This window comes from Argentina anserina, chromosome 4, assembly GCF_933775445.1.
Source record: "Argentina anserina chromosome 4, drPotAnse1.1, whole genome shotgun sequence".
Lineage (NCBI taxonomy): Eukaryota > Viridiplantae > Streptophyta > Magnoliopsida > Rosales > Rosaceae > Argentina > Argentina anserina.
In genome coordinates, this window is record NC_065875.1 from 12,274,473 (window position 1) to 12,299,667 (window position 25,195).

Consider the following 25,195-nt stretch of genomic DNA (forward strand, 5'->3'; position numbering starts at 1 on the left):
ATTGGTGTGACTTTTTATAAGTTGTTGTGTAAGAGTCGCTTGGTTTTAGTATATAAACATGTGTGGATTGTTATATTATACGTGGTTTTAACATTGAGTTTTGTTAAAACGTTTTTTGGTCTTCGGACTTGGTGATGGCATTTAAATCGAGAACCAAGCCTTGGCCGGGTGTTGTTATGATCAGTTAGAGCTCTAGTCTGTCTACCGTTGTATGACATGAGGGGTAACCATATGGGCTACCCGGGTCTCATGAGTACACATGTTTTAAAAATGTTAATTGTTACATTTCCCTTGTTTTGTGATGTATGTTTAAATATTGGTTTACTCATACGGGCTGTAAAACTTACTGGGTTTGTGTTTACAATCCCGGTGCACCAAATCAATGGTGTAGAGGATAGTTCTGCAGGTGGGGATTAGCAGGCTCGGAGAGCTTACACGTAGGATTTTCTTAGTGATCCCCTCGTTTGTTTTTTTATATGGATCGAGTGAATATTACATTTTCTAATTGTTTTGATACTTGTGTATATAAATTGGTGATGTATTAATGAACTCAGTTTCAATACACTGCTGATGTAAGATGATTTCAATATATTTGAGATTATTTTAGAGTTTTTCATGGCTTCAAGTTCGAATTCTTTTCATTCAAATTTTGGGGTTGTGACAGTTGTTGTCCAAGAAGCTTCTAACATGGTGCGTATGTGAGTTCACATGTTCTTGAGTGGGCTTGGCTCAGAGTATGATCAAGTTCGTGGAGAGATTCTTCGCAAAGATACAAAATTTAACTTGGAGCAAAGTTATGCTTATGTTCGAAGAGTGCATTCTGAGAGGCAAGTAATGGGATATGATTCTGATTCATCTGTTCTAGTTGTTCAACGCAACCAAAACTCTCCATCCGAAGTAGTGAGACATGATGCTGAGTCATCTGTTATGGCTGCCAACGCAAGCAGGGTTCTCCTCCTTCACCAACCCCCCAGCTTGCCACTTTCCGACGAAGCCGAATTCTTTTAGCAACATAAGGTGTCCGTTTTGTGGTGAATTGGGTCACAATAAGAATAGATGCTATGAAGTCATTGGATACCCCGATTGGTGGGATTGCACCAGGAAACCGTGTAAGAACCTACCAAAAGAAAACGTAGCTACCACAGAGGAAGAGCAGACTTCTCATACCAAGTAGAAAAATATGGTTGAATACTTGTATATTATTCTTCTTGATGAGTGCATTATATATTTTATTATTCTCTCTTATTAATATCTGTTAGTGACTTATTTTTATTAGTTTGAGTCATTTAGTTTGGTATTGTGTGTTTATAAGTATTTGTCTTACATTAATAAAATGTTAAAGATATTGAAGCAATTTATCTATTTTCATATAGTAAATTGAGTCATTGATTTAACATGAATGTTTTTCCATTTTAATAAGCAAATAAGTTAACCACATTCTTCTTGTTCCCATAACATGTGTAGCCTACAATTGATGGAATGCATTCTCATTGCATTAAGTGTGTTGTATTGAATATATTACTTTAGCCATCAATTGTTGAATTTACTTTTGCTTGTTTGAATCATAGATACATACATAAAATTTGAAACTAACTAGAGCATAAAGGATGCATGAGACAATCTCCTATGAAATAAGGTGGCTAGAAACAAGTTGGCTTGAAAGAAGGATTTAACTTTTCACTCTTTCAAAAATTGTGTTCTTAGCATTCATCTTTTCCACATGGAAATTGAGAGAGAGAGAGAGAGAGAGCAAATATAATTTGATGAAGAGATGAGTGATGTATGAAAACATTTATGAGTGAAGACTTATTGCCATCAAGCTTGAGAAATTTGAAAGAGGGAAAATCACATTCACATGGAGATGGAGCTAGAGTGAAGACTTATTGCCATCAAACATGAGAATTTTGAAAGAGGGAAAGTCATATTCACATGGAGATGGAGCTAGAGTAAAGATCTTTGTTTCCCTATAAATAGATGTTGGTTCATAAGAATAAAAAGTAGGGAGTGAGGAGAATTTAAGAGACACATTGTTGCTCTTTATTCTTCCATTTCCTTAGCTATTTTCCTATGATGCATTTTATAGTTTTGAGCATTTTTTTAGTTTGTATTATGTATTGCTAAATTTCCTTAAATAAAGTTAAGGAGGAAACCATATTATGAAATAAGTTTTATTCAATTATATATTGATTCTCATAATCACATATTCCATGCCTATGATTCTTGCTTCAATATGCATTAATAAAATCTATGTTCCTTTCACCTCTAATGTCATGCATTTTTGGTAGTTCGGAAGTCATTTTTATTCATCCATGCTTGGTTTTATATCATATTAATATGAAATCTTTTGATCTCTTATCATTCAAATGAGCTTGTTTCACATCTGATGCTTAGCAAACACTTTGATCTTTTGTAGTTTCAATAAGTTTGTATATAGGTGATGCTTTGGTGTTCATAATTAAGAAGCGAATAAGAGTCTACATTAGAATTTATTCATGTGTGCTTCATTGACAAATCTTGAGAAAACAGTAGATTGATTTCTAGATTGCTATTCCTAATTGGGAATTAGTAGATAATATATCGAGACTTATTGATTAATGTGATGGAATCTGATACCTTAGTTATTTCGTCATCAAAGTAATCCTTATCTCTTTATTTTGTCTTTATTTTAACTACTTCATAACCAAATTTCATTCAACTAGGATAGTGTTAAATTAATTTATATTTGATTAGCTTTTCCTAATATCATACATTCCGTGTGGGTTCGACCTCGCTCTTGCATCTCTGTGCTACAATAAATACATGCGCTTGTGAGTACATTTTAAGACACATTGAGTAACATTTAGGTAGATTTTAGTGAAAAAAAATTTCAAGAAAATTTAAAAATGAAAGAAAAAAATTAGTGTTATAGTTTTATGTTTGGTCGTTGTTCACTTAGTTTAGAGTTGTTACCCTACGACTCTGAGATCGAGAGAACTGTTAGGAAAGAAACTAAGGTAGTTGATCGTATCATTACAATGGGAGAAAATTTAGAACCCAAAACTCTAAGGGAGTATTTTGCTCCCTTCACCACATATTCCCCATCATGCATTGTATTGCCTAACACTATTGCAGCTCATTTCGAGTTGAAGCCTCAAATTCTTCAACTGTTGCCCAATTTTCATGGATTAGATCGTGAGGACCTGTACATGCATGTTAAAGAATTTCTAGACATTTGTTCCACCTTCAAGTTCCAGAACTTTTCAGATGAGTTTGTCTGCTTGCGTCTGTTTCCCTTTTCCTTAAAAGATAAGGTGAAAGGTTGGCTGAATTCCCAACCACCAGGTTCCATCGCTTCTTGGGATGAATTAGTCAGAAAATTTTTGTATAAATTTTTTCCCATGTCCAGAACCAATTCCCTTAGGAGAAACATTTCCGACTTTAGGCAAAAAGATGATGAACAGTTCTATGAATCTTGGGAAAGATTCAAGGATTTGATTCTGAAGTGTCCCCACCATGGTTTTGAAACATGGAGACTAGTACAATATTTCTATAACGGTTTGACAAAGTCGAACAGCATATGATAGAGTCGATGAAAGGAGGAGCATTTTTTAGAGATGATGATGCCTATGAATTTCTAGAGAACTTGTCTGAAAATTCTCAACAGTGGGATTTTTGTAAGCAATATGGTAGGCATAGGAACCCAAGAGAGGTGGTTTGTATGAGGTCAGAAGTGATTATGATTTAGAACTAAAAATCGAGAGTTTGTCAAGAAAGGTTGAGCCATTAGCTTTAAGTAAAACCATGAGTTCAGTTAACCAAGTCCAGTCCGAGGTCTGTTCTTTTTGTGAAAGCCCAATGCATTATGCTCAAATTTGTCCATCCATGTGCGGCTACTTTGACAGTCACACTGAGCAAGCCAATGCCCTGAACAATTTTAGGAAACCATTCGGTACTGCATTTTCTGAGACCCACAATCTAAATTGGCAGAACCACCCCAATTTATCTTGGAGAAATAACCAACCTCAAGTGTTTGGTGCGAACCAAAATTCACAGAATAATCAATTTCGCTCTCCTAATCAGCCATATCATTAAGCTCCTCAATCCAATCCACAATTTGTGGCACCACAGCCACAACAATCATATTTGGAGGATTCCCTTCAAAAGTTCATGCAAGTCACTGATCAAGTCATTTCAAAGTTAGAACAACAAATAGACCAGTTAGCAACTGTTGTTGGGTAGAGAGATAAATGAAAATTTCCAAGTCAACCATTGCCCAACCCAAAAAGGCAATTTCATATTAGTAATCCTTTATGTTCTTTGAACTCTCATGAACAAGTCTAATCTATCTCCAGTCTTAGGTCAGGCAAACAAGTTGATAACAAGGTTCAGTTGCCTAACCCAGATGATGAAGCTACCCAAGAAAAATCCAAAGATGGAGAGACACCAATCTCTCCTGACACCCAATCATCAGGTGCCCCCAAAATCCAAACTCATCCTATAGTTGATCAGCTGTTAGGAGTTTTGTCATGAAAGCTCCATTTCCTTATAGACTAATGAATCCCAAGAAAGGTGCCCAATTTCACGAGATCTTAGAGGTGTTTAAGAGAGTCAATATAAATATCACATACTTAGATGTCATTCAACATGTACCCTCATATGCCAAGTTTCTGAAAGACCTTTTTACCCTTAAGCGAAAGACCAATGTTCCAACGAAAGCTTTCTAACATAACAAATCAGTTCAATCATTCAGCGAAAATCTCCTGTCAAGTACAAGGACCCTGGTAATCCTAGCATTTCATGTACCATAGGAGAGAACCATTTCAAGAGAGCTTTGCTAGATTTAAGGGCGAGTGAATCTATTGCTATATTTTGTATATGCGCAAATGGGTTTAAGGGAAATGAAACCGACTCCTGTGATTCTACAATTGGCAGATCTGTCGGTGAAATATCCTAGAGGTATTGTTAAAGATGTCCTCGTTCAAGTTGACAAATTTTACTTTCATGTCGACTTCATAATCTTAGATACCCAGCCAGTCTCAACCTAAGTGATGAAATTCCTGTCATTCTAGGTCGTCCATTTCTAGCTATTTGTGTATGCCAATATTAGTTGTCGGAATGGTATGATGACAATTTCCTTTGGTAACATGACTCTAGATCTCAACATTTTCAGTATCAGCAAGCAGCCAGTTGAGAATGACGACGTTGGTGAGGTCAATTTGATTGACAACTTAGTGTCAGATACATTCCACCAATCTAGCATTATGGACCCTTTAGAGGCATGTCTAGCTCATTTTGGTACTGATATTGATTTTGACAAATCTATTGAAGAGGTCAATGCTTTGTTAGATTATGTCCCACTCATAGATACTGCTATATGGAAATCGAAGGTAGAGCCACTTCCTTTGTCTTTGTCCCCTCATATCCCTTCCCTTGTCAAGCCTCCAAAGTTAGACTTGAAACAACTGCCTGATACTCTCAAGTATGCATTTTTAGGTCCATCTGAGTCATTGCGTGTCATCATTGCTTATGATTTGAGTAATACTCAAGAAGAAAAATTGTTGACAATTCTTAAGGAGCATAAGGAAGCCATAGGATGGTCAATAGCTGACACTAAAGGTATTTCTCCTTCTGTCTTCATGCATAGGATTCACCTTAATGAAAATGCTAAGCCTTCTCGTGAATCACAAAGACGTCTGAATCCTACCATAAAAGAAGTAGTTAGAGCTTAAGTGTTGAAACTTTTAGATGTTGGTGTCATTTATCCAATTTCTAATAGTGAGTGGGTGAGTCATGTTCAAGTTGTCCCGAAAAAGTCAGGTATCACTGTTGTTAAAAATGATGATAATGAGTTAGTTCCCACAAGAATCCAAACTGGTTGGCGCGTGTGCATTGACTACCGTAAGTTAAATGACATGACGAGGAAATATCATTTTCCTCTTCCTTTCATTGATCAAATGTTGGAAAGGTTAGCCAGTCATGTATACTACTATTTCTTGGATGGTTATTCCGATTATAACCAAATTCCCATTGCACCAGAGGATCAAGAGAAAACCACTTTTACTTGTCCTTTTGGAACTTTTGCCTACCGTCGCATGCCATCTGGGTTCGGCAATGCACCAGCTACTTTTCAGTGTTGTATCTCTATGTTTTCTGATATGGTAGAGCGTTTCCTTGAGATATTCATGGATGTTTTCTCAGTCTTCGGCTCTTCATTTGATGAGTGTTTGCACCATCTTTCCCTTGTCTTTGCTCGTTGTAAAGAGAAAAATCTTGTTTTGAACTGGAAAAAATGTCATTTTATGGTCAAAAAGGGTATTGTCTTAGGCCATGTAATTTCTTCCAATGGCATAGAGGTTGACAAGGCCAAGGTCGATTTGATTTTTTAATCTTCCACCATTAGGACCGTTAAGGAGATTCGTTCATTCCTAGGCCATGCTGGATTTTACCGTAGGTTCATCAAAGACTTCAGTAAAACTTCTTGTTCTTTGTGCAATTTGCTTGCCAAAGACGCTCCATTTGTCTTCACTGATGAATGCCTACATGCTTTTGAAAAACTCAAGTCACTTTTGACTTATATCCCCATCATTCGACCTCCCGATTAGAGTGTCCCATCATGTGTGATGCATCTGATTATGCCATAGGTGTTGTCTTAGGATAGCGAATCAATAAACTTCCCCATGTCACATACTACTCTAGTAAGACTCTCACTGATACACAACTCAATTACTCCACCACTGAAAAAGATATATTGGCGGTTGTTTTGCGCTAGACAAGGTTAGGTCTTATCTCTTGGGATCTAAAGTCATTTTTTTCGGATCATGCTGCATTGAAGTTTCTTTTGTCTAAAAAGGATGCAAAACCTTGTCTAATCCGATGGATTCTGTTGCTACAAGAGTTTGACATTGAGATCAAAGATAAAAAGGGTTATGAGAATGTTGTAGCTGACCATTTGTCTAGATTGATTGTCGAGTCTAGTGAAGATTCTTCCCCAATCAGTGAGTCTTTTCCTGTTGAGCAACTTATGCATGTTTCTCATTTGCCATGGTATGCCGATATTGTCAATTATCTTGTAACTGGTGAGATGCCATCTCATCGGAGTAAGCAAGATAAATCAAAGTTCTTAGCCTTGGTAAAAGACTTCTTTTGGGATGACCCTTACTTGTTTAAGTATTGTCCCGATCAAATAATTAGGAGATGTGTCCCTGAAAATGAAGAAACCAACATCCTCTCCTTTTGTCATGATCATGCATGTGGTGGTCATTTTAGTTCCAAAAAGACTGCTGCCAAAATCCTACAATGTGGATTCTACTGACCATCCATTTTCCACGATACATATGAGTATTGCAAAGCATGTGACCGTTGTCAAAAGTTAGGAAGCCTTTCTAGGAGAAACATGATGCCCTTAAACCCAATCCTTATTGTTGAACTCTTTGATGTTTGGGGTATTGATTTTATGACACCACTTCCTAAATCTTTTGGTAACTTATACATCCTTGTTTTGGTCGATTATGTGTCTTAGTGGGTAGAAGCTTTAGCATGCAAAACAAATGATCACAAGGTTGTGATAGGATTTTTGAAAGAGAATATATTTTCTCATTTTGGTACCCCTCGTGCGATCATTAGTGATGGAGGAAAACACTTTTGTAATAGGCCATTTGAGAACTTGATGAAACAATATGGTATTACACATAGAGTTGCAACCCCATATCACCCACAGACAAGCGGTCAAGTTGAAGTCTCTATAGGGAACTTAAGCACATTCTTGAGAAGACAATTAACCCCACTAGGAAAGATTAGTCTATGAAACTCACTGATGCATTGTGGGCATACCGTACTGCTTCCAAAACCCTATATGAATGTCACCTTTTTGACTTGGGTATGGTAAGGCATGTCCTTTCCCTGTTGAGTTAGAACATAGAGCTTATTGGGCCATTAAGCGCTTGAACTTTTCTCTCAATGAAGTGGGATCTCATAGGAAGCTCCAACTTAATGAATTGGAAGAAATTCGGAATGATGCTTACGACTCTGCAAAATTGTACAATGATCGAATGAAGGTCTTTCATGACCAGAACATTTTAAAGAAAACATTTACACTTGGTCAGAAAGTCCTCTTGTATAACTCTCGTTTGCATATGTTCCCTGTAAGTTGAAATCTTGTTCGTATTGTTTATCCTGATGGAGCTATTGAATTTGAAATTCCAAAAAATGGTGATGTGTTCAAAGTTCATGGTCAAAGGTTGAAACCATTTATGGAGTTGAAAACTCCTGATATTGAAGAGGTGCTCCTCACTGATCATGTCTATCAGGATTGATAATTCTGGTGATTTGTGTTCTTATAGTTATAGTTTTGTTTTGTTTTTGTCAATGTCTTTTGTTAGTCATGTGTGTTTTTCGTAATTTCTATCGAACTGTAAATTAACAAATGATCAATTATGTTTCATTGTTGTTCATTTAAAGAGAAATTGGAAAAGCGTCAATAAGGTACTATCTTTCTTAACCTTCCACTATTTTATTTAATGTTGTTATGCTTTACTTGTATAACATTAAGGACAATGTTAGATTTAGGTTTGGCGGTACGATTTTGAGAGTTTGGTTGTCTTTCTTTGAAATTTAAAAAAAATTATTAGTGTATGTTCTTCGTTGTGTGTTATAAAATAGTATGTTAATTATTGAATATTAGAATCAATTTGGTAAGTTCTTGCACTCGGGATATATTTTGATATGAGACACATGGTACAGCTTGACGTTGATGAGTGAGATTTTGAGTTAAAAATCTAGATGAATATCAATGGAGACTTATAACCCGTGTAAGATTTGAGCTTGCCCCATTTTTCTAAGAGTTATACACTATTCTGATCCTTTCTTGTGCATATTTTTGTTGATGATTTCATTATTCATTTTATTTGATCCGTTGCTGAGAAAAATATCTATTGTGGGTCACTACTCCTGAGTTCTTTTTAGAGACTTAATAAACACATGAATCCAGAGAGATGATCAAGGCCATGTTTGTTACATATGCCTGAGCCGTTCTAGCCATCCCATTCAATATTAATACCGCTAGAAAGCCCATTGAGCTTAAATATAGCATTTTCTTTGTTTACCACATTTACCATTCCCTACCCCAATTGAGGAGTACCATCTACTAATAAATAAACATTCATCACCATGTTTTCTGAGAACTTGTGACAAAGTTGAGATAGTTTTGTGGCATTTTTTGTATTCCAATTAGCTGAAAAAAACAGAGAATTTTTTTTTTCGTATTCTATTAAACCATATGAAAAAGTAAAATAGAAAAAAAAGTATCTATTTTATTTATAGAAAGTTTGGGAAATAAAAGTTAGTGCCTTGTTCATGTGTGAAGACCTCTGCATAGTTCTCTTTTTGAAACCCCTTCCCTTTCTTTGTTAGCCATAATCTTAGCCTTATATTACAACTTTAAATAATGTCCTTGTGATCTTGGGAGACATGTGGTCAGAATGTGGAAAGTACATTAAGGAACTTTGGTGTATGGGATTCGACAGTCTCAATGGTAACTGATATCCTTTTATGAGATCAATTTTACATATTTTTCATAAAGAACAATTTCTTCTTGATGGACATATGTGAGACGTTTGCATTCCTTTACAATTATTCTACTCATATATGAACTGAGTGAAATACATACCCATATCTTTGAGCGTTTCAATTTTGAGTGAATATCATTTTGTGAGATTTGAAGTTGAAGCAAATTTTTAAAAGAAAATTTGACTTGAGTTTAACTGTGAGATGAAAGGTTGTATTTGTGTTGGCTTCATTGATACAAACCCTGAGTTAAGAAACATTCTGAATAGATCCTAACCTCTATCTTAATATATTATGTAGATTAGTGAATACGTTGCTAGTTGTGTTCTGTTTCTTTGTTTTGCTCGAGGACTAGCAAAATATAGGTTCGGTGGTCTTTGATGAATACATTATATATCATATTATTCTCCCTTATTTATATTTGTTAGTGACTTATTTTTATTACTTTGAGTCATTTAGTTTGATATTGTGTCCTTATAATTACTTGTCTTACATATGGTAAATTGAGTCATTGATTTAACATGAATGTTTTTCCATTTTAATAAGCAAATAAGTTCACCACATTCTTCTTGTTCCCATAACATGTGTAGCCTACAATTGATGGAATGCATTCTCATTGCATTAAGTGTGTTGTATTGAATATATTACTTTAGCCATCAATTGTTGAATTTACTTTTGCTTGTTTGAATCATAGATACATATATAAAAATGGAAGCTAGCTAGAGCATGAAGGATGCATGAGACAATCTCCCTTGAAATAAGGTGGCTAGAAACAAGTTTGCTTGAAAGAAAGATTTAACTTTTCACTCTTTCAAAGATTGTGTTCTTAGCATTCATCTTTTCCACATTGAAATTGAGAGAGGGGAAATGGAATTTGATGAAGAGATAAGTGATGTATGAAAGCATTTATGAGTGAATACTTATTGCCATCAAGCTTGAGAAATTTGAACGAGGGAAAATCACATTCACATGGAGATGGAGCTAGAGTGAAGACTTATTGCCATCAAGCTTGAGAATTTTGAAAGAGGGAAAGTCATATTCACATGTAGATAGAGCTAAAGTGAAGATCTTTGTTTCCCTATAAATAGACGTTGTTTCATGAGAATAAGAAGTAGTGAGTGAGGAGAATTTAAGAGACACATTGTTGCTCTTTGTTCTTCCATTTCCTTAGCTATTTTCCTATGTTGCATTTTATAGTTTTGAACATGTTTTTAGTTTGTATTATGTATTGCTAAATTCCATAACTAAGGTTAAGGATGAAACCATATTATGAAATAAGTTTTATTCAATTATATATTGATTTCCATAATCACATATTACATGCCTATGATTCTTGCTTCAATATGCTTTAATAAAATCTTTGTTCCTTTCACTTCTAATGTCATGCATTTTTGGTAGTTCAGAAGTCACTTTTATTAATACATGCTTGGTTTTGTATCATATTAATATGAAATCCTTTGATCTCTTGTCATTCAAATGAGCTTGTTTCACATCTGATGCTTAGCAAACACTTTGAGCTTTTGTAGTTTCAATAAGTTTTTATATAGGTGATTCTTTGGTGTTCATAATTATGAAGCGAAGAAGAGCCTTCAACCTTTGGAACACAGTGATCTAACAAAATCGTTTTCCCATATGATCGACTGTTGTATATAAAAAGGATTCTTCTCCATTCAAGCATTCAAAAAACTCGTTTGTTGAAGTAACAAACTTGGTGTATTCAACGGAAGGAATGTGAATTATTGAGAGTTTGACGTAGAAAAACAAGTCTGGGTTCGCTATACCGTGATGGACATAATAAGTGGGAGATGTGTGTAAAAGACTAAGGGTAATACATAAGGTTTGGTGCAAAAGTTTAAAACGGGAGGCACAAACAGTAATTTAAGAGGTGCAAATAGAACTCCCCAAAAATATTTTTTTAATAAGAAGAAGAGAAATTTTATATATACATCACAAACTTCTTAATACACATCTTTCATATCTTAGAATTAAAATGATATTTTGTAGTTATGTAAAAAGACAAAAACAATCATATATTACAAATTAGGAAAATATAAAATAAATTAAATTCAAAATTCAAAATCAATTTGGAAACTAATTAATGTGAAATTGCAAGAGAATTTAAGATGACTCATATTATAATAGAAATTTAGGTATGAAAATTTTGATTAATTAGTCGATTCATCTATTTATTTCCATAAAATGAATTACTTCTTCATGTTAAGAGATTCAGTTTTTATGAAATGAGTTCCTTGGGTCCTCTTTATATGAACACTACACTTGAGGTGTCACATCCCGAACCAAACCCTATATGTCAATTACCTTCTACCCATGTGATGGGTGTTACCGTCGTTCGAATTTGTTTTACCACTTAGAAGACGATAAATCAGGCGATTAGTGAGCTCAAAGGTTAACTTTTAAATCTGTGCGGTATTGGTGAAAATTTCATTGACGACAGTTGTAGAATTCGTTGATACGAGTTCGTAGAAACGCAACATGCCCAAATCGAAGTTCATATGAAAACATTACGAATCAAAATGTATATTTGGGCATTTTTGGAAAATAGTATAAATAGGAGATTTAAAGGGAGAAAAATCAGAAAATTTAAAAATTCAAAATCTGGTGGCACTGTTCACCTGAACAACCCAGAAAAATTGCCGTTACTCGTTCTCCGCCTCCCGGCTTCCGATCGGCGCGCCACAAGTCGCGTTTGAAAGCTTGCTTACTCCTCTTCAAGTCTGGAGTGGTGCCACGCCGTGAATTGCCGCCGTTTGGCCGTAGGAAGCTCGGGAAGCCTCGTTGCAGCCGAATCTCCTTTTAGTTGGAACTTTCTCCTCTGGCTGCCACAGCTCAGGATTCTTAAGGGGTTTTGCTTGCCTCACTTCCAACAACATTCCCACAAAAGTAATTGAGCCGAATTGTAATGTAAGTACTCGAATCAAGAATTACAATTTCTAGGGTATGTGAATAGTGCCTATTTTATGTTCTTCTAAATTGGAGTGTTTAGGTTTAGATTTGGATTTTGTTGTGAACTAGAACGTTGTTAGAAATGTCATTTAGATTGTGGTGGTGAAATTTGGTGGTCATTGGTGGTGGTCGAAATATGGGCGGCCGATCGCCACTTCTGGTGGCCCCAGGGGCGACTGCCGCAGTGCCGGAGATGATTTCAATGGTGTTTTGAATTTTTTGATGGTTGAGGATGGTGTAAGAATTATTGTGGAATTTTTAGAAGAGTTTTGGAGTGGTTTATGAGATTATTTTCCTAAATTAATTAATTAAAGAGTCGAGTTATTGACTCGTAAATTCTAGATTATTTTGTGAAGTGTACGGAAGTCATGGGTGGAGTTAGAATGTTTTTGGGCGAGTGAGTGAACATTTATTTGAAAGTATTGCATGCATGAATATTTATTTTAAATGGTTGCGGCATTAATGATGTTATTATTTCCTTGATTACCTATAATGGTTTCTATTTATTATTCAGTTGAACTACTTTTGTGATTGTTTGATATTATGTCTGGAATGGTGGTTGTATATTTTTTTACGAGTGAGACTCGAGGTTATGTTATGAGGCTTGTGTCAGATACTTTGAGGTGAGTGTATGGAACCGGAAGAGAGGGATGAACCGACAGGATGTTGAGACACTAGGAGAGAGGGGATGAAGTAGTGGTCTATTTAGATTACAGAATCAGAAGAGAGTGGATGAATTGGCAGATTATAGAACTGGAAGAGTGTGGATGAACCGCTAGAAGAGAAGAGATATACTAGTGGACTCCAGATAAAGATTTAGTAAGAGAGCGGACTAATGACTCGTCGAGTGTTGTGTGGTCTCGTATTTGCTTTCTGAGTGGACTTTGTTTTAAATATAAATCCACGCGGTTCGATTTTTAGAGAACGTTGTTTAATTTTTCTTGTGCAATCATGTTGTGTGTTATGTGACTGTTATTGACCCTGTCTTCTTAGTGGGTTGGGCGGTTGTGGTAACGAGCTACAAGCTACATGGGTTCAATGATATTAAGTACCGAATATTGCATATTCTATAATGTACCTTGTGTTGTATTTTGAATTATATTTATGGGGTGTGGTTGTGGAGTTTGGAAATTTTAGGGAGCATGGTGACTCCAGGTGTTGAGGTTGGATTTGAGATATTGGGAGTATCGTTTTGTGCAAGTTGGGTTTGCTACTTTCAGGGGAGACTATACTGAAATTTTTGGTATACTCCTTTGAATAGTGGTGTCCGCACGACTTATTCCAGATATTTAGGTAATATTTGGGGTGGGTCGTGTCATGAAGTGTGTGTTCTTCATTTTTCTTAATTATTATTTCATATTTAAAGATTTAAAGAACATAAATAAATTTCAAGAATTTTCTGAGAACAATAAAAGAAATCAATATGAACATTTAAGATATAGTCACATATTTAAATAAATTATGATAGAGATATTTTGGGTATTTTGAGTTGTGTCTTTAGTAATATCTTAGAATGAGAAATTAAAATTGTACTGTATTAAGAAATGAGTGTGTATTCTGAGTTTTAAGGAGTGTTTATAAAAAATTTCTAAGAAGAAATAACTTCTTTTAACAAAAAATTTCAGCATATATATACAAACTCAGTGTACCTGCCTTAGAGCATCTGCCACCATAAGGCAAAATTAGTAAGGTATAAGTGATATAAGGCTTACCACTTTAGCATATTCCTTGACATCTTTTTTACTTTTTGTTTTTAATTTCCCACTATAAGGTATAAATGGTAAGGTATATATAGGGTTTTTGTATGACAACGGCTATTATTTGAATCCTGATTGAAAAAAATGGCTACTCTTTTTTTTTTGTCAACATCTACAACGGGTAGTTAACGGACATTTTTGAAAATTCTATATAAACACATATTCATCACATTTCAATTATATCTTGAGCAATTCTATATTTTAACACATATCCATGTCATGAGTAATTTTGATATATCCTCCTCCTATTCTTCAAATGAAACCGATGATTACTTTTATCGAATCATGGCTTCATTTGATCAAGAGCAAGATTTATTGTTTCACACTTATGTAAATAATAATAAACTCTTAGCAGAGTTGGAGGAGGGTGACGAGGTTGAATGAAGATACATAGGAGCGGTTCCTGGCCATATCGTTATCAATCGGACTCGAGAAGAAGCTGGATACAATCTTTACATAGATTACTTTGCTGAGGTGCCGCGTTATCCTGAAGCTAAATTTCGCAGAAGATTTCGAATGCGCATAAACTTGTTTCATCGGATTGCAGATGCCGTAAAAAACTACAATATTTTCTTTATGCAATGCCGTGATGGTCTTGGTAAGCTCGGATTATCCACCCTGCAAAAAGTTACAACTGCTTTTTGAATGCTTGAATATGGTGTACCAGCTGATTCTCTTGATGAGTATTTAAAAATTGGTGAGTATACTGCAATTCGATGTTTGAAAAGGTTTTGTCGAGCTGTTATAGAGGTCTTCAGATCTCACTATTTGAGAACACCTAATGCAGAGGATGTTGCAAGGCTTTTGTATATATGTGAAGAACGTGGGTTCCCAGGAATGTTAGGGAACTTGGATTGCATGCATTGGCATTGGAAAAATTGTCCAACCTCTTGGGCAGGGATGTATTCAGGGCGTAGCAGATCACCAACTATTATTCTCGAGGTGGTTGTTGATTATGATCTTTGGATTTGGCATGCACAGTTTGGTTTACCATGGTCCAACAATGATATCAATGTGCTTGAGGCATCTCACCTTTTTTGCAAATCTTACAAAAGGTAATTTTCCTCCTGTTAACTATACAATTCTAGATAAAGAGTATGACACCGGTTATTATTTGGCTAATGGCATATATCCGAAGTGGTTTACATTGGTGCAAACTATACATGATCCTCAAGGTCCAAAAAAAGTATTGTTTGCCCAAAAACAAGAGTCATGTCGGAAGGACGTTGAACGAGCATTTGGAGTTCTTCAAGCACATTAGGCGATTGTGAAGGTACCAGCACGTTTTTGGGATAAACATGTTTTACATGATATAGTGACTACATGCATCATAATGCATAACATGATAATCGAAGATGAGCATGATCTAAGTGCTCTGATTAGAGAATTTAACCGGGCCCCTCCATTGCGTGTTGAGTTGGTAACTAATGAGTCTACACGGTTTGAAAATTTTCTTGCTCGACATAGAAAAATTAAAGACAAGACAACTCATATTGGACTTCGGAATGCGTTAATTGAGCATTTGTGGAATCGACATGGCATATATGGATGAACGATGATTAATTGTTTATTCTCCATTGAAGCTATTGTGTTTAATTTCTTTTGCAATTTCTTCGGGGTATTGGTTATACGTCCCCCCGATTGTATTTCTTATTTTGGAGAATAATGGATGTCTTTTGTAACAATAGTAGATGAAAATAACAAATCTACCTATTCATTTTTTTGTCTATTTGCACCAGTACAATAATGACATTGGCACTATATCCTACGTGATAACTTGTGCATGTCAGTGAGGCATGCTAAAGTTGAATACATGTTTCAAAAAAGAAGACGCGAAGTAGATTGTGTTTTTCAAGAAGATATCATCTTACACCAACCGTAGAATTTCATATTACTACAATCTTGAACCTTTGAAATATTTTCACAGATTCTTACCTTATACATATGATGCTTTATATACATCATCTTGTTGTATTAGTTACTCACACCAACAAATCACCTTATCTATTATCTTTTTGTACTCCTCAATGGCAAATGTTAGGCAAACCAATGTTTCAATAAAAAATGATACTGAAATCAATTCTACCGGTCGAAGACGTAATTTTTCGATTGAAGAATATGAACTTTTGTGTCATATATATCTTTCAGTTTGTCAAGATCCTACTACAGGTGTTACCAGAAAAAGGATATAGTATGGGAGAGGATAAGCACTATGTGGAATGAGGGTAAGGTTTATCCTTCGATGAGAAGCGCCAAATCTCTTCAAAGTTGATTTTCAGGTCTAACCTATTATGTAGGCAAGTTTCGTGGTGCAATTCGGCAGATTGAACAGCGAAATCCAAGTGGTGCTTCAGAGAAAGATATTGTAAGTATTTGTTCAAATTAATTAAGTGACAAAGTTATATGGGGAATATCTGTCTTAATAATCTATTCTTTGTCAACATTTGTAGATCTCCAAAGCAAAACAACATCTACTAGATGATCCAACCTATACGAAGAAAAAACTGTAGTTTGATCATGTAAGGCCTATACTTAAGGAAACTAAAAAATGGACTGATACTGGTAGAAGTTCAACCAAAACACGACAGAGAAATGACTACTCAAGCGAAAAGAATGAATCATCCACTTGAACATCTCAATCGTCAGTAGCATGTCATTTGATGTCGATTTGAATGCAGATGAAGATGAACAAGAGCTGTATGATGAGGAATTTGGTGGTCTAGCTCCTCGGCCTATGGGTGTAAAGAAAGCAAAGCTGAAAAGGAAAGAAGAAAATGAAAATTCCAAGCTTGCTAAACAAATTAAAGAATCCAATAAAGAGCTGAAGGAGTTATTTGAAAAAAACTTGTTGGAGAGAAATGCATTTGCAGCCAAGCACGAGGAATATGCATCTAAAAAAATAGCTTTGCAACGTGAATGTGAAGGGAGAAAAATCATGCTTACTAGCTTGGATTCGATTAGAGATCCAGAAGGTCGTGAGTACTTGCGAATGAAAAAAGCTGAAATAATGGAGAAAATAGCTCGTTAGTCGCAATTACAACAGCCACCTTCAACATATGGCTTTTGTAATTTCAGTAACAATGTCCAATTTCAAGGTGGTTCACATGGAACTTTCGACTCTGGTAACTTCGGTGGATATGGTGATCACCATGGAGGAACAGCTGCATTTGGTGGAGTCCCTCATTATGGAGGAAATGGTGGCTCTGGAACAAGTGGTTCACAAGGAGTTCAACGATTCTGCGATAGCAGTGGAACCGGAACATATAGTAGATATGGACGGATGCTAGAGGTGATGATGATCTTCAGGAGTACTAAATTCGGTGATTAGTGACTTCTTTTAATATTTATGTATTATTTAGTTATTTTAATTTTATGCATCAGTGTGTATGGTACTTTTTCCGAGCTCGGAGGTCATCCCGAGAAGGTTTTGAACCCGCGGAAAAAAAATGTATATATAGAAATTTTGTTTGCTTTCCAGTTGTCGTGGGCGTACATTTGGCTCTGTCAAATTGTTTCAATGGTACTAGTAGATTACTTCAACAAACAAAAACTTGGCCGCCCTTGGCTACTTTGGATGACCCCTGAAAATATCAAATATTGTGTGTTTTTGAATGTGTTTTCGTTGTATTGTACTAATTTTGCCCAGATTGAAACGACAAGAGCATACAGATCGAGCCATTAGTGGGTACGTATGAAATGCATGCGAAGCTTCAGAGAGCAGCAGGCAGCCAAATCAAAGTCAGATCTAATTATCTCAATCCCGACATATGTTACTCTTGGACGACGTACTCAACGCTGTGCAGAACCCAATTTGGTTCTCTTTTATGAGATCGATGAGTAGAGATATGTCTGATGTGGTCTCTCTCTCTCTCTCTCTCAACGGTGAAGATATATACGTGATCTTTCTTGGTGTTTCGTTTGCATGTAATGTGGTAAATGTGAAGCAAAACTATAGAGTATTGGTCCGATTAAGTTTAGCCTAAACCTAAACCAAAACCGTCCTATTGGCCCTAAAGCTAGAGAAGTCTTTCAAAAGGGTGAGTAGGTTTCGTTGAAAGAGTAGTACTACTTGATTAGAGCTTTGGAAAACGAAACCCACTCCCAATTTCTTAATCACTAGCAAGTAGCAACAATCATCTTGTCGAAAAGTTCCTACCAATCTACCGAAAAACTTACAAAGTGGGGTTTATGGGATAGGAGAGAATAGAGTGAATGAAAAATGGTACACTTCGCGATGACGTGGCTATTACTTGTCGATAAACATGAATTAATCTTTTTACGCTAGAGAACAACCATCTCTAATCTGATCCAAAAAGACCTTAAGATTTTTGTCAGAAGACCCACCTTCACTCACAGCTTCTTTCGCTAGATGCTTCCAGTTCTTAGCGTTCTTCCTCATCTCTTGGTTTTCCATCACCAAATCCAAACATCTGTTTATCTCCTCACCGATGACAATACCTTCCTCATTCGGTGCTACCCTCACACCTGTTTTCCACATGTCCTCTATCAACTTGGCATTAGTGCCTTGATCTGTCCACTGAGGAAACGCAACCACCGGCACACCAGAAACCAAACTCTCAAGAGTTGAATTCCAGCCACAATGTGTCACAAAACAACCCAGAGAAGGATGTGACAAAACCTCTACTTGACTACACCACGGGACTATCATCCCATGCTCTTCTAGTTCCACCATGCAACTCAGCTCTTCTTCTTCTTTCCCTTCCTTACCTTCTCCACTCTTTTGGTTTTCTCTAATCACCCACAAAAACGGACGTCCACAGTCCAACAACCCTTTTGCAACTTCCTCCATTTGAATCTTGGACAGCACGGAAATGCTCCCAAATGAGACGTAGACGACAGATTCTCTTGGCTTTGAGTTCAGCCATTCTAGGCACGCTGAGTCCTTCGACTTCTGGAAAAGATCGCCTCCGAATGATTTATCGGACGGATCCTTGCCGTCCAAGAAAGCCGATGGGATTAAAGGCCCGATTCCTATCAGGTTGTACTTGTCAATTGCTTTCAACGCCTCCGATTCTAGGGCATCGAAGGTGTTCACAAGTATGATTGGCTTGGTTTCTTGCCCGAGCTTCTCAAACTGTTCTTCAAAAAATTGGAGAACAGAACTATACGGATTTGAAGCCACAAGAAAGGAAGGAAGGTCGCGGCTCTTGAAAGCTAGCGACAGTCCTGGTAATTCTTGGGCATAGGAAGGGTCGCTTTTAGCAGCAGTATTGTTGGTTATTATATCTTTGTAGCCGTTGAAGTAGTAGTAGTATATGTCGAAAACTGTGGCGGGCTGTATCCAAACAACTGCGGTTTGGAGGTGGAGTTCACGTGCCACCTCCGCCACCCATGGCAGAAGTAAGGTGCTCATTATGCAACTGTATGGTTGGCCCTGACTTGCGCTAGAAACGACAAGATCCCTGATTGCTTGCTTGCCACGTCGCGCCATCTCGGACAAGTAGTGCTGAGTATCGTCCTCAGGTCGAAACCCTTGGTCGTATCCGTCAGAAAATGGAGCGAAGGTGAAGCCGCTCGGAGTACTTAAGCCATCGCCAATGCTGCGGTGGGCGGAGAGGGACGTCACGAACGTTACATGCGCACCGGTGATGCGAATGAGACGCTTGGCGAATTGGAGGGATGGATTGATGTGGCCTTGAGCGGGAAATGTTACGATAATGAAGCGGTGCTCGGTCATGGTAGACTGGTAGTCGTTGTGGATAGGGAGGCTCACGGTGGAGCTCGGAGTTGTGAGTACGAATAGGTAGCAGAGTGAAACTCTGAATAATCTTAAGAGCTGTAAGGTGAGGATAGTTTATCAAGAGTTTAAATAAGAGATTGGGAGGAAAACAGATGACGTTTGAGGTGACGATTTGGGCACGGTTGAGACAATAAAGATGAGAAGGGACGTGGTCTGGATTTAAACCAAAACATAAGCATACATATAATTCGTCGGGTTCATTTGGTGTTGTTTTCAAGATGGACAACAAATCGGTTACGACATAAATCATGAAGACCAAGCTTGTGGCGATGAGATTAGGGTTCATTTGATTCAGATCATGATGGTATTGGAACTCGTAGATAAGATAGTGCAAGATACAAACAAAAGAACTTGGGGACCAAGTTCTGGTTGGCCTGTTAAAGAATTGCAGAAATGGACCACACCCTTTACGACATTCTTGAACAGATTATTACTTACCATCAGCATAACAAATTCATCATACAGGAATATAGTGAAAAGATTCAAAATCCAAATTTGCAGGCGAGTCAAGTATCCTCAGCCAAACTGCCTCAATTGCTCTTGGAAAGGTTAAACAGGATGATGAACCAGGCTAGGTCTAGCAAGATGAGTAACCAGGTTAAATACGAAGTAAAAATGAAAGCATACTTATTCCACATCAATGACGCCAAGCAAATTGCCAAAATGAAACTAAAGTCTATCTAGAACTCCGTTCCATATTTAAACCATTTGGTTAGGCTCTGAAGCATAATGACAACAAGCATAACAGATTGAGGCCAACGATGGACAAATCCGACAAGGTTTCAACATTTTCACTCTAGTAAGGCACAATTCTCAAGTTTTCTTTCCCACAAAAAACAAAATGATAAGTCCATTCATACACAAAGTCCTACCTGAATACAGTAGTTGGATTCAATTGATTGGATATACATGCAGAAAATGCCACTAGTAGATCGTGATACTTATCACTACCTAGGGGTGTTAAAGAATGACACTCAAAATAATCTTGATGTCTTCTATATCAATCTAACTGGAAGATTTACCAAGTACACTCAATGCCAAAACTCCCTACAACTAAAAACACAGAATCCTACCTTACACCATTGTCAATGACTACTGATTTTGTAATCCAGGCAATTGTTCGAATCATCAATATTACAAGTCACATTAACATAAAAGAAAGGCACAATGCTTAAGTTGATTTCTCAAACAAACAAAAAACCAAAGTCCATTCATAGATAACCTTTCTACCCGCATAAATTAGACTCAATGGTATGAATATACGTGTAAAACATATGCGTACTACCTCCAGGGAAGGTCATCAACAGATAAAGATAGTCAATACCTAGGGAGTTAAAGGTTTACTGAATTGAAACTTAAAAATAATGTTGAAGTCATATATCAATTTAACAGCAGGCCTTACCAAGTACGCTAAATACCAAAGAATTTCTACACCTAAACTCCTCAAAATCCTACCTCACACCATTGTCAATAACAAGCTCTGTACCAAAATAGAAGCAAAATAAGGAGTCAATGACAAGGTTTTACTAAGTTTCATCCTCGATATCCTGCAGAACAGCACCACGTACTTTTGCCCTGCGATATGCAGGCACAACCCTATTGACAACTTTTGCTGATTTTGTATCTCGAGTGGCCTGTTTTTCTGGAGAGTTTAGTGCACCATTAATGTCTGAAGAACCAATCCTTTGTACCTTTTGTCTCTTAGTATACTGCTCAAGTTGGCTCTGGATGCTCTCATTTCTTTCCTTTTCTGCTGATACCACTTTGGACAATTGCATAGACCGCTCGCGTTCCTCCACATAAGACTCATTGATGCTCTTGAACTCTTTAAAGAGCTGACGTGAAAAACTTGCAATGGCCTCAGTAGCAGCCAAGCCCACAAGCTTTGTGAGAGAAATGGAAATTTTAGGCATTCCTTTAGACTTCTGAGCAACCAACTTTGCCTTTGGAGCACCATCCGAATCCGAATGACCCTCCAAAACAAGCTTTGTATCTTCTGATTTTATGGAATTTACAACATAGTCAATGAACTCCGACCAACTCCCTCCTACTCCAATGCTGTCCTGCATGTCCTCCAGCTGACTAACCGATCGCACAGCCTCCCATGTATTAGAATGGAAATCAGTAACATGTATTCCAAGGTGCAACGAATCCGGGGCATAAAGGTGGAACAAGAACTGCGTCGGCGGCACAGTTGAGCCCAGTACTGCCCCCTCAACCGTGAGCTGGCCGAAAACAGGCTCCAACTGAACCTCCAATCCCATTTTCACAGGCTCAACACTTCACCTATTTATCCAATTATATCCCCTAAATCCTTCTAATCAGGAAACTCTGCCCATAAAATTGAACATTGAAGGTGAGAGAACCTTAGCCATGCATCAATTTCTATTAATTTCAAATGGCAACAAGCCAACAGCAGAACCTACCAATATTTGCGTATTGAAATAAATTTCATTGCCCATCATATGATTGAAAATTTGAAATACAGAAAATATATAAAGAGACTGAATAGAAATAGTAGTGTTGAGAGAGTCGACGGTACCGAATTTAGAGCTGTGAGACGGTTGACGGCGGGAGAGGGTGGAGACTTGAGCAGAGAGCGGAAGAGGAGAGACCGAGAGAGAGCTCAAATCGACAGTCGGGGAAACTCTTGACAATTGTGGCCCAGTTGATTGTTTATATTCGACGTTCGAATCTCGAAACGACATCGGCCACAACATTAAACGACACAGTTTGGTTTTTTTTTTTTCTGTTTTTCTGAGTAAGTATTAGTTCTATTTTGTATTTTTTTTAACAAACTAAATGTTATAATTTATGGTTATGCTATTAACACACTCCATCCATTATTCTATTAGTAAAAATTAATTGAATTTACAAATCTACTATAAAATAAGTTTTATGATTAGTTTTTATTAGGCATGTAAAATGGGCAAGGTAGGACTGGCCTGGGCTCTAAGATATGAAGACCCACATACAAAGTTGGTCTTGGAAATTTTGATGCCCAGGGAAAAAACAATTTGGTGCCATTGTAAACTACATACAATTAATGTTTATTTCACCTTAATACAAATATTTAGAGATCGAAACAACATCAAGCAGGACGCTAAATTTTAATTTTGTGTCATGTATCAACATTTCTAATTGCATTTTTCAATTGCCTCGTATTAGATTATGTTAAAATATCATAATATGCATCATATGTACATATATTTTATAATTAAGGAGAAAAAAAACGTAAGATGTTTGTGAGATTAATTATTTGAACAAATTGACTAAATGATTTACCATTAAAACATGAATTTGAAAAAGAAAAATGTATTTACTTTAGATTTTGGATAATAGAGAGTTAGAGACAATAGTCTCATAAAATTTATTTGTTAGTGTTATAAAAATTAACATGATTTTTTAAAACTATGTATGAAAAAACTTAAAAAAAATTAATATATGAATATTAAGTTTGCACGTGGATTAAGCTGTGTAAGAGTCTACAATACCTAAAATTAATAAAGGAGTTGATAACTTCCCTTAATTACCTTCCATAAATCATTAAGATTACAATTAAGATTACCATTACCAAAAAATTATCGTCCCATGTATAAACATTGTGCCCCCCTTAATTTTGTGCCATGTGCAGTCGCCTTACTCGCACTGCCCTAGGGCCGGGCCTGTCCACGTACTACTCGGCTCATGAATTTTTCAGCCTTAGGTGTAAAATGCAGAGGGCAGTGTCGACCTTATTAAAATATGTGAAGTTCGAGCCCGCTCTTCGGGCAGATAAAGTTAGGACTTGAAAAGCCCGTCCATAGCTCGACCTATATTTGATCCGTGATTTTTAGATAATAAAATATTTAGGAGTTGAACTATAAATCCATTCTTATAAGAATAACACATTTGTCAATTGAATTAATATAATTTGCTGATTATATCAATCACTCATATATTAATAATAAAATTTGACATTGTAAATAGATCAACCTACAGGCCGGTCTTATAATATATCATATGGGCAGGGCTTTGGGTCGGCCCCAAGGCTTGAAAAATATTGTACATACTATACCCATTCCAAAACGAACCGAGTAAAACCCACTCATTAATTTGGGCCGAGCCGACCCGCAACCCAATATTTTTATTTGGGTATGCGCGTCATACCCTGAGCTTAATTTACAGTCGGCGATAAATTTTTTTTTTTTCTTGATCTGGATATTTCTGACACACCAATTGAATTTTAATTCCCGATTTTACCGGAAATATCCGGATATTACTCGATATATGAATATTTTAAAGATTCTCAGTTGATTCTGCCATTATTCCTTGTCTCTCTTACCTGTGCTGGGAGTCGAACCCGTGAACAGATTTGTTCAAGTGGCAACAACTTTACCAAGGCTGCTGACCCCTAGTTTTGTGATAGCTCTTACCTTTTATTAATATATATTTTTTACATTTCAATAAGTTTTTCAATATTTTATGAATATTGATATTTCATCGATATTTCTATCCGTTTTTTAAAGGATTGATATTTTCATTCTCACCGAAATTAATGGTGTGTGAATAACAATTTGAAATGATATTTCAGATTTTTACTGAGGAAATTAAATAGTGAATTCAATTAAACAGTTATATTTTATATTAAATTTTATTTAATTATAACAATCATTTAAACTCGCACATCATCACATTCTAAATACGATTTTTTTTTAGATTCCTTCTACATGTTTTACTCCGGTGTCTAAATTTTGCTAGCTGCTCTTCCTTTTATCTCACAGATTATCACTATGCAGCGCACCATCACATCTTGAATCCTGACAAATCAATCCAACTTCAAAATAAAAGACTCGCAATGCTCTTTGAGTTTTTTTGTAGTTCATTTTGGCGTGTGTTTCTTTGTTTCGTGGAACCTAACATATTTAATGTCGGTCATCTTAAAAAAATGTGTTTTTGTCAGCTATCGGGCAATCGTGTCCTTGAGAATGTACGTAATGGTAGACAGTTAAATCGCTAAAACGATTTCAAGACGTTTTCAGGTAATGTGCTGCTTTAATTTCAGTCCCATTATGTTCAAAAGCACTTGATCCTGGTCCAAGAAAAACATTAACATACAACTTCATCAAGCTCCTTCAACCCTCATATATAACTGGACTTCTTGTACAAGTAGAAGTTGTGTTACATTGTATAC

At 36.4% G+C, this 25,195-nt stretch overlaps 2 protein-coding genes, 1 non-coding gene and 1 pseudogene across 4 annotated transcripts; 1 reads left to right on the plus strand and 3 right to left on the minus strand.

Annotated features, from left to right (window-relative positions):
• Positions 1-3,392: 3,392 nt before the first annotated feature.
• On the minus strand, positions 3,393-3,499 carry LOC126793010 (small nucleolar RNA R71). Its single transcript, XR_007671997.1, has one exon. It is a non-coding gene; the product is annotated as a small nucleolar RNA R71 (small nucleolar RNA).
• Positions 3,500-4,862: 1,363 nt separating this feature from the next.
• LOC126792194 (uncharacterized) lies at positions 4,863-8,291 on the plus strand (annotated as a pseudogene).
• Positions 8,292-17,949: 9,658 nt separating this feature from the next.
• Positions 17,950-20,045, minus strand: LOC126791069 (phloretin 4'-O-glucosyltransferase-like). Its single transcript, XM_050517469.1, has one exon. The coding sequence runs from the start codon at positions 19,957-19,959 to the stop codon at positions 18,538-18,540; it is 1,422 nt and encodes a 473-aa protein (XP_050373426.1). The 5' UTR covers positions 19,960-20,045; the 3' UTR covers positions 17,950-18,537.
• Positions 20,046-21,322: 1,277 nt separating this feature from the next.
• On the minus strand, positions 21,323-22,666 carry LOC126791569 (uncharacterized). Of its 2 annotated transcripts, none has more exons than XM_050518038.1 (2): positions 22,565-22,666; positions 21,323-22,444 (listed from the first exon to the last, which is right to left on the minus strand). In XM_050518038.1, the coding sequence occupies exon 2, from the start codon at positions 22,284-22,286 to the stop codon at positions 21,549-21,551; it is 738 nt and encodes a 245-aa protein (XP_050373995.1). In that variant the 5' UTR covers positions 22,287-22,444; positions 22,565-22,666; the 3' UTR covers positions 21,323-21,548. The 2 variants fall into 2 exon arrangements, with proteins under 2 accessions (XP_050373995.1, XP_050373996.1); XM_050518039.1 differs by having other exon boundaries at positions 21,323-22,353; positions 22,565-22,665.
• Between the last annotated feature and the right edge of the window lie 2,529 nt (positions 22,667-25,195).

Coding starts and splice junctions, on each gene's coding strand:
- LOC126791069 (XM_050517469.1), bottom strand. CDS start 19,959: ATGACCGAGCACCGCTTCATTATCGTAACATTTCCCGCTCAAGGCCAC.
- LOC126791569 (XM_050518038.1), bottom strand. CDS start 22,286: ATGGGATTGGAGGTTCAGTTGGAGCCTGTTTTCGGCCAGCTCACGGTT.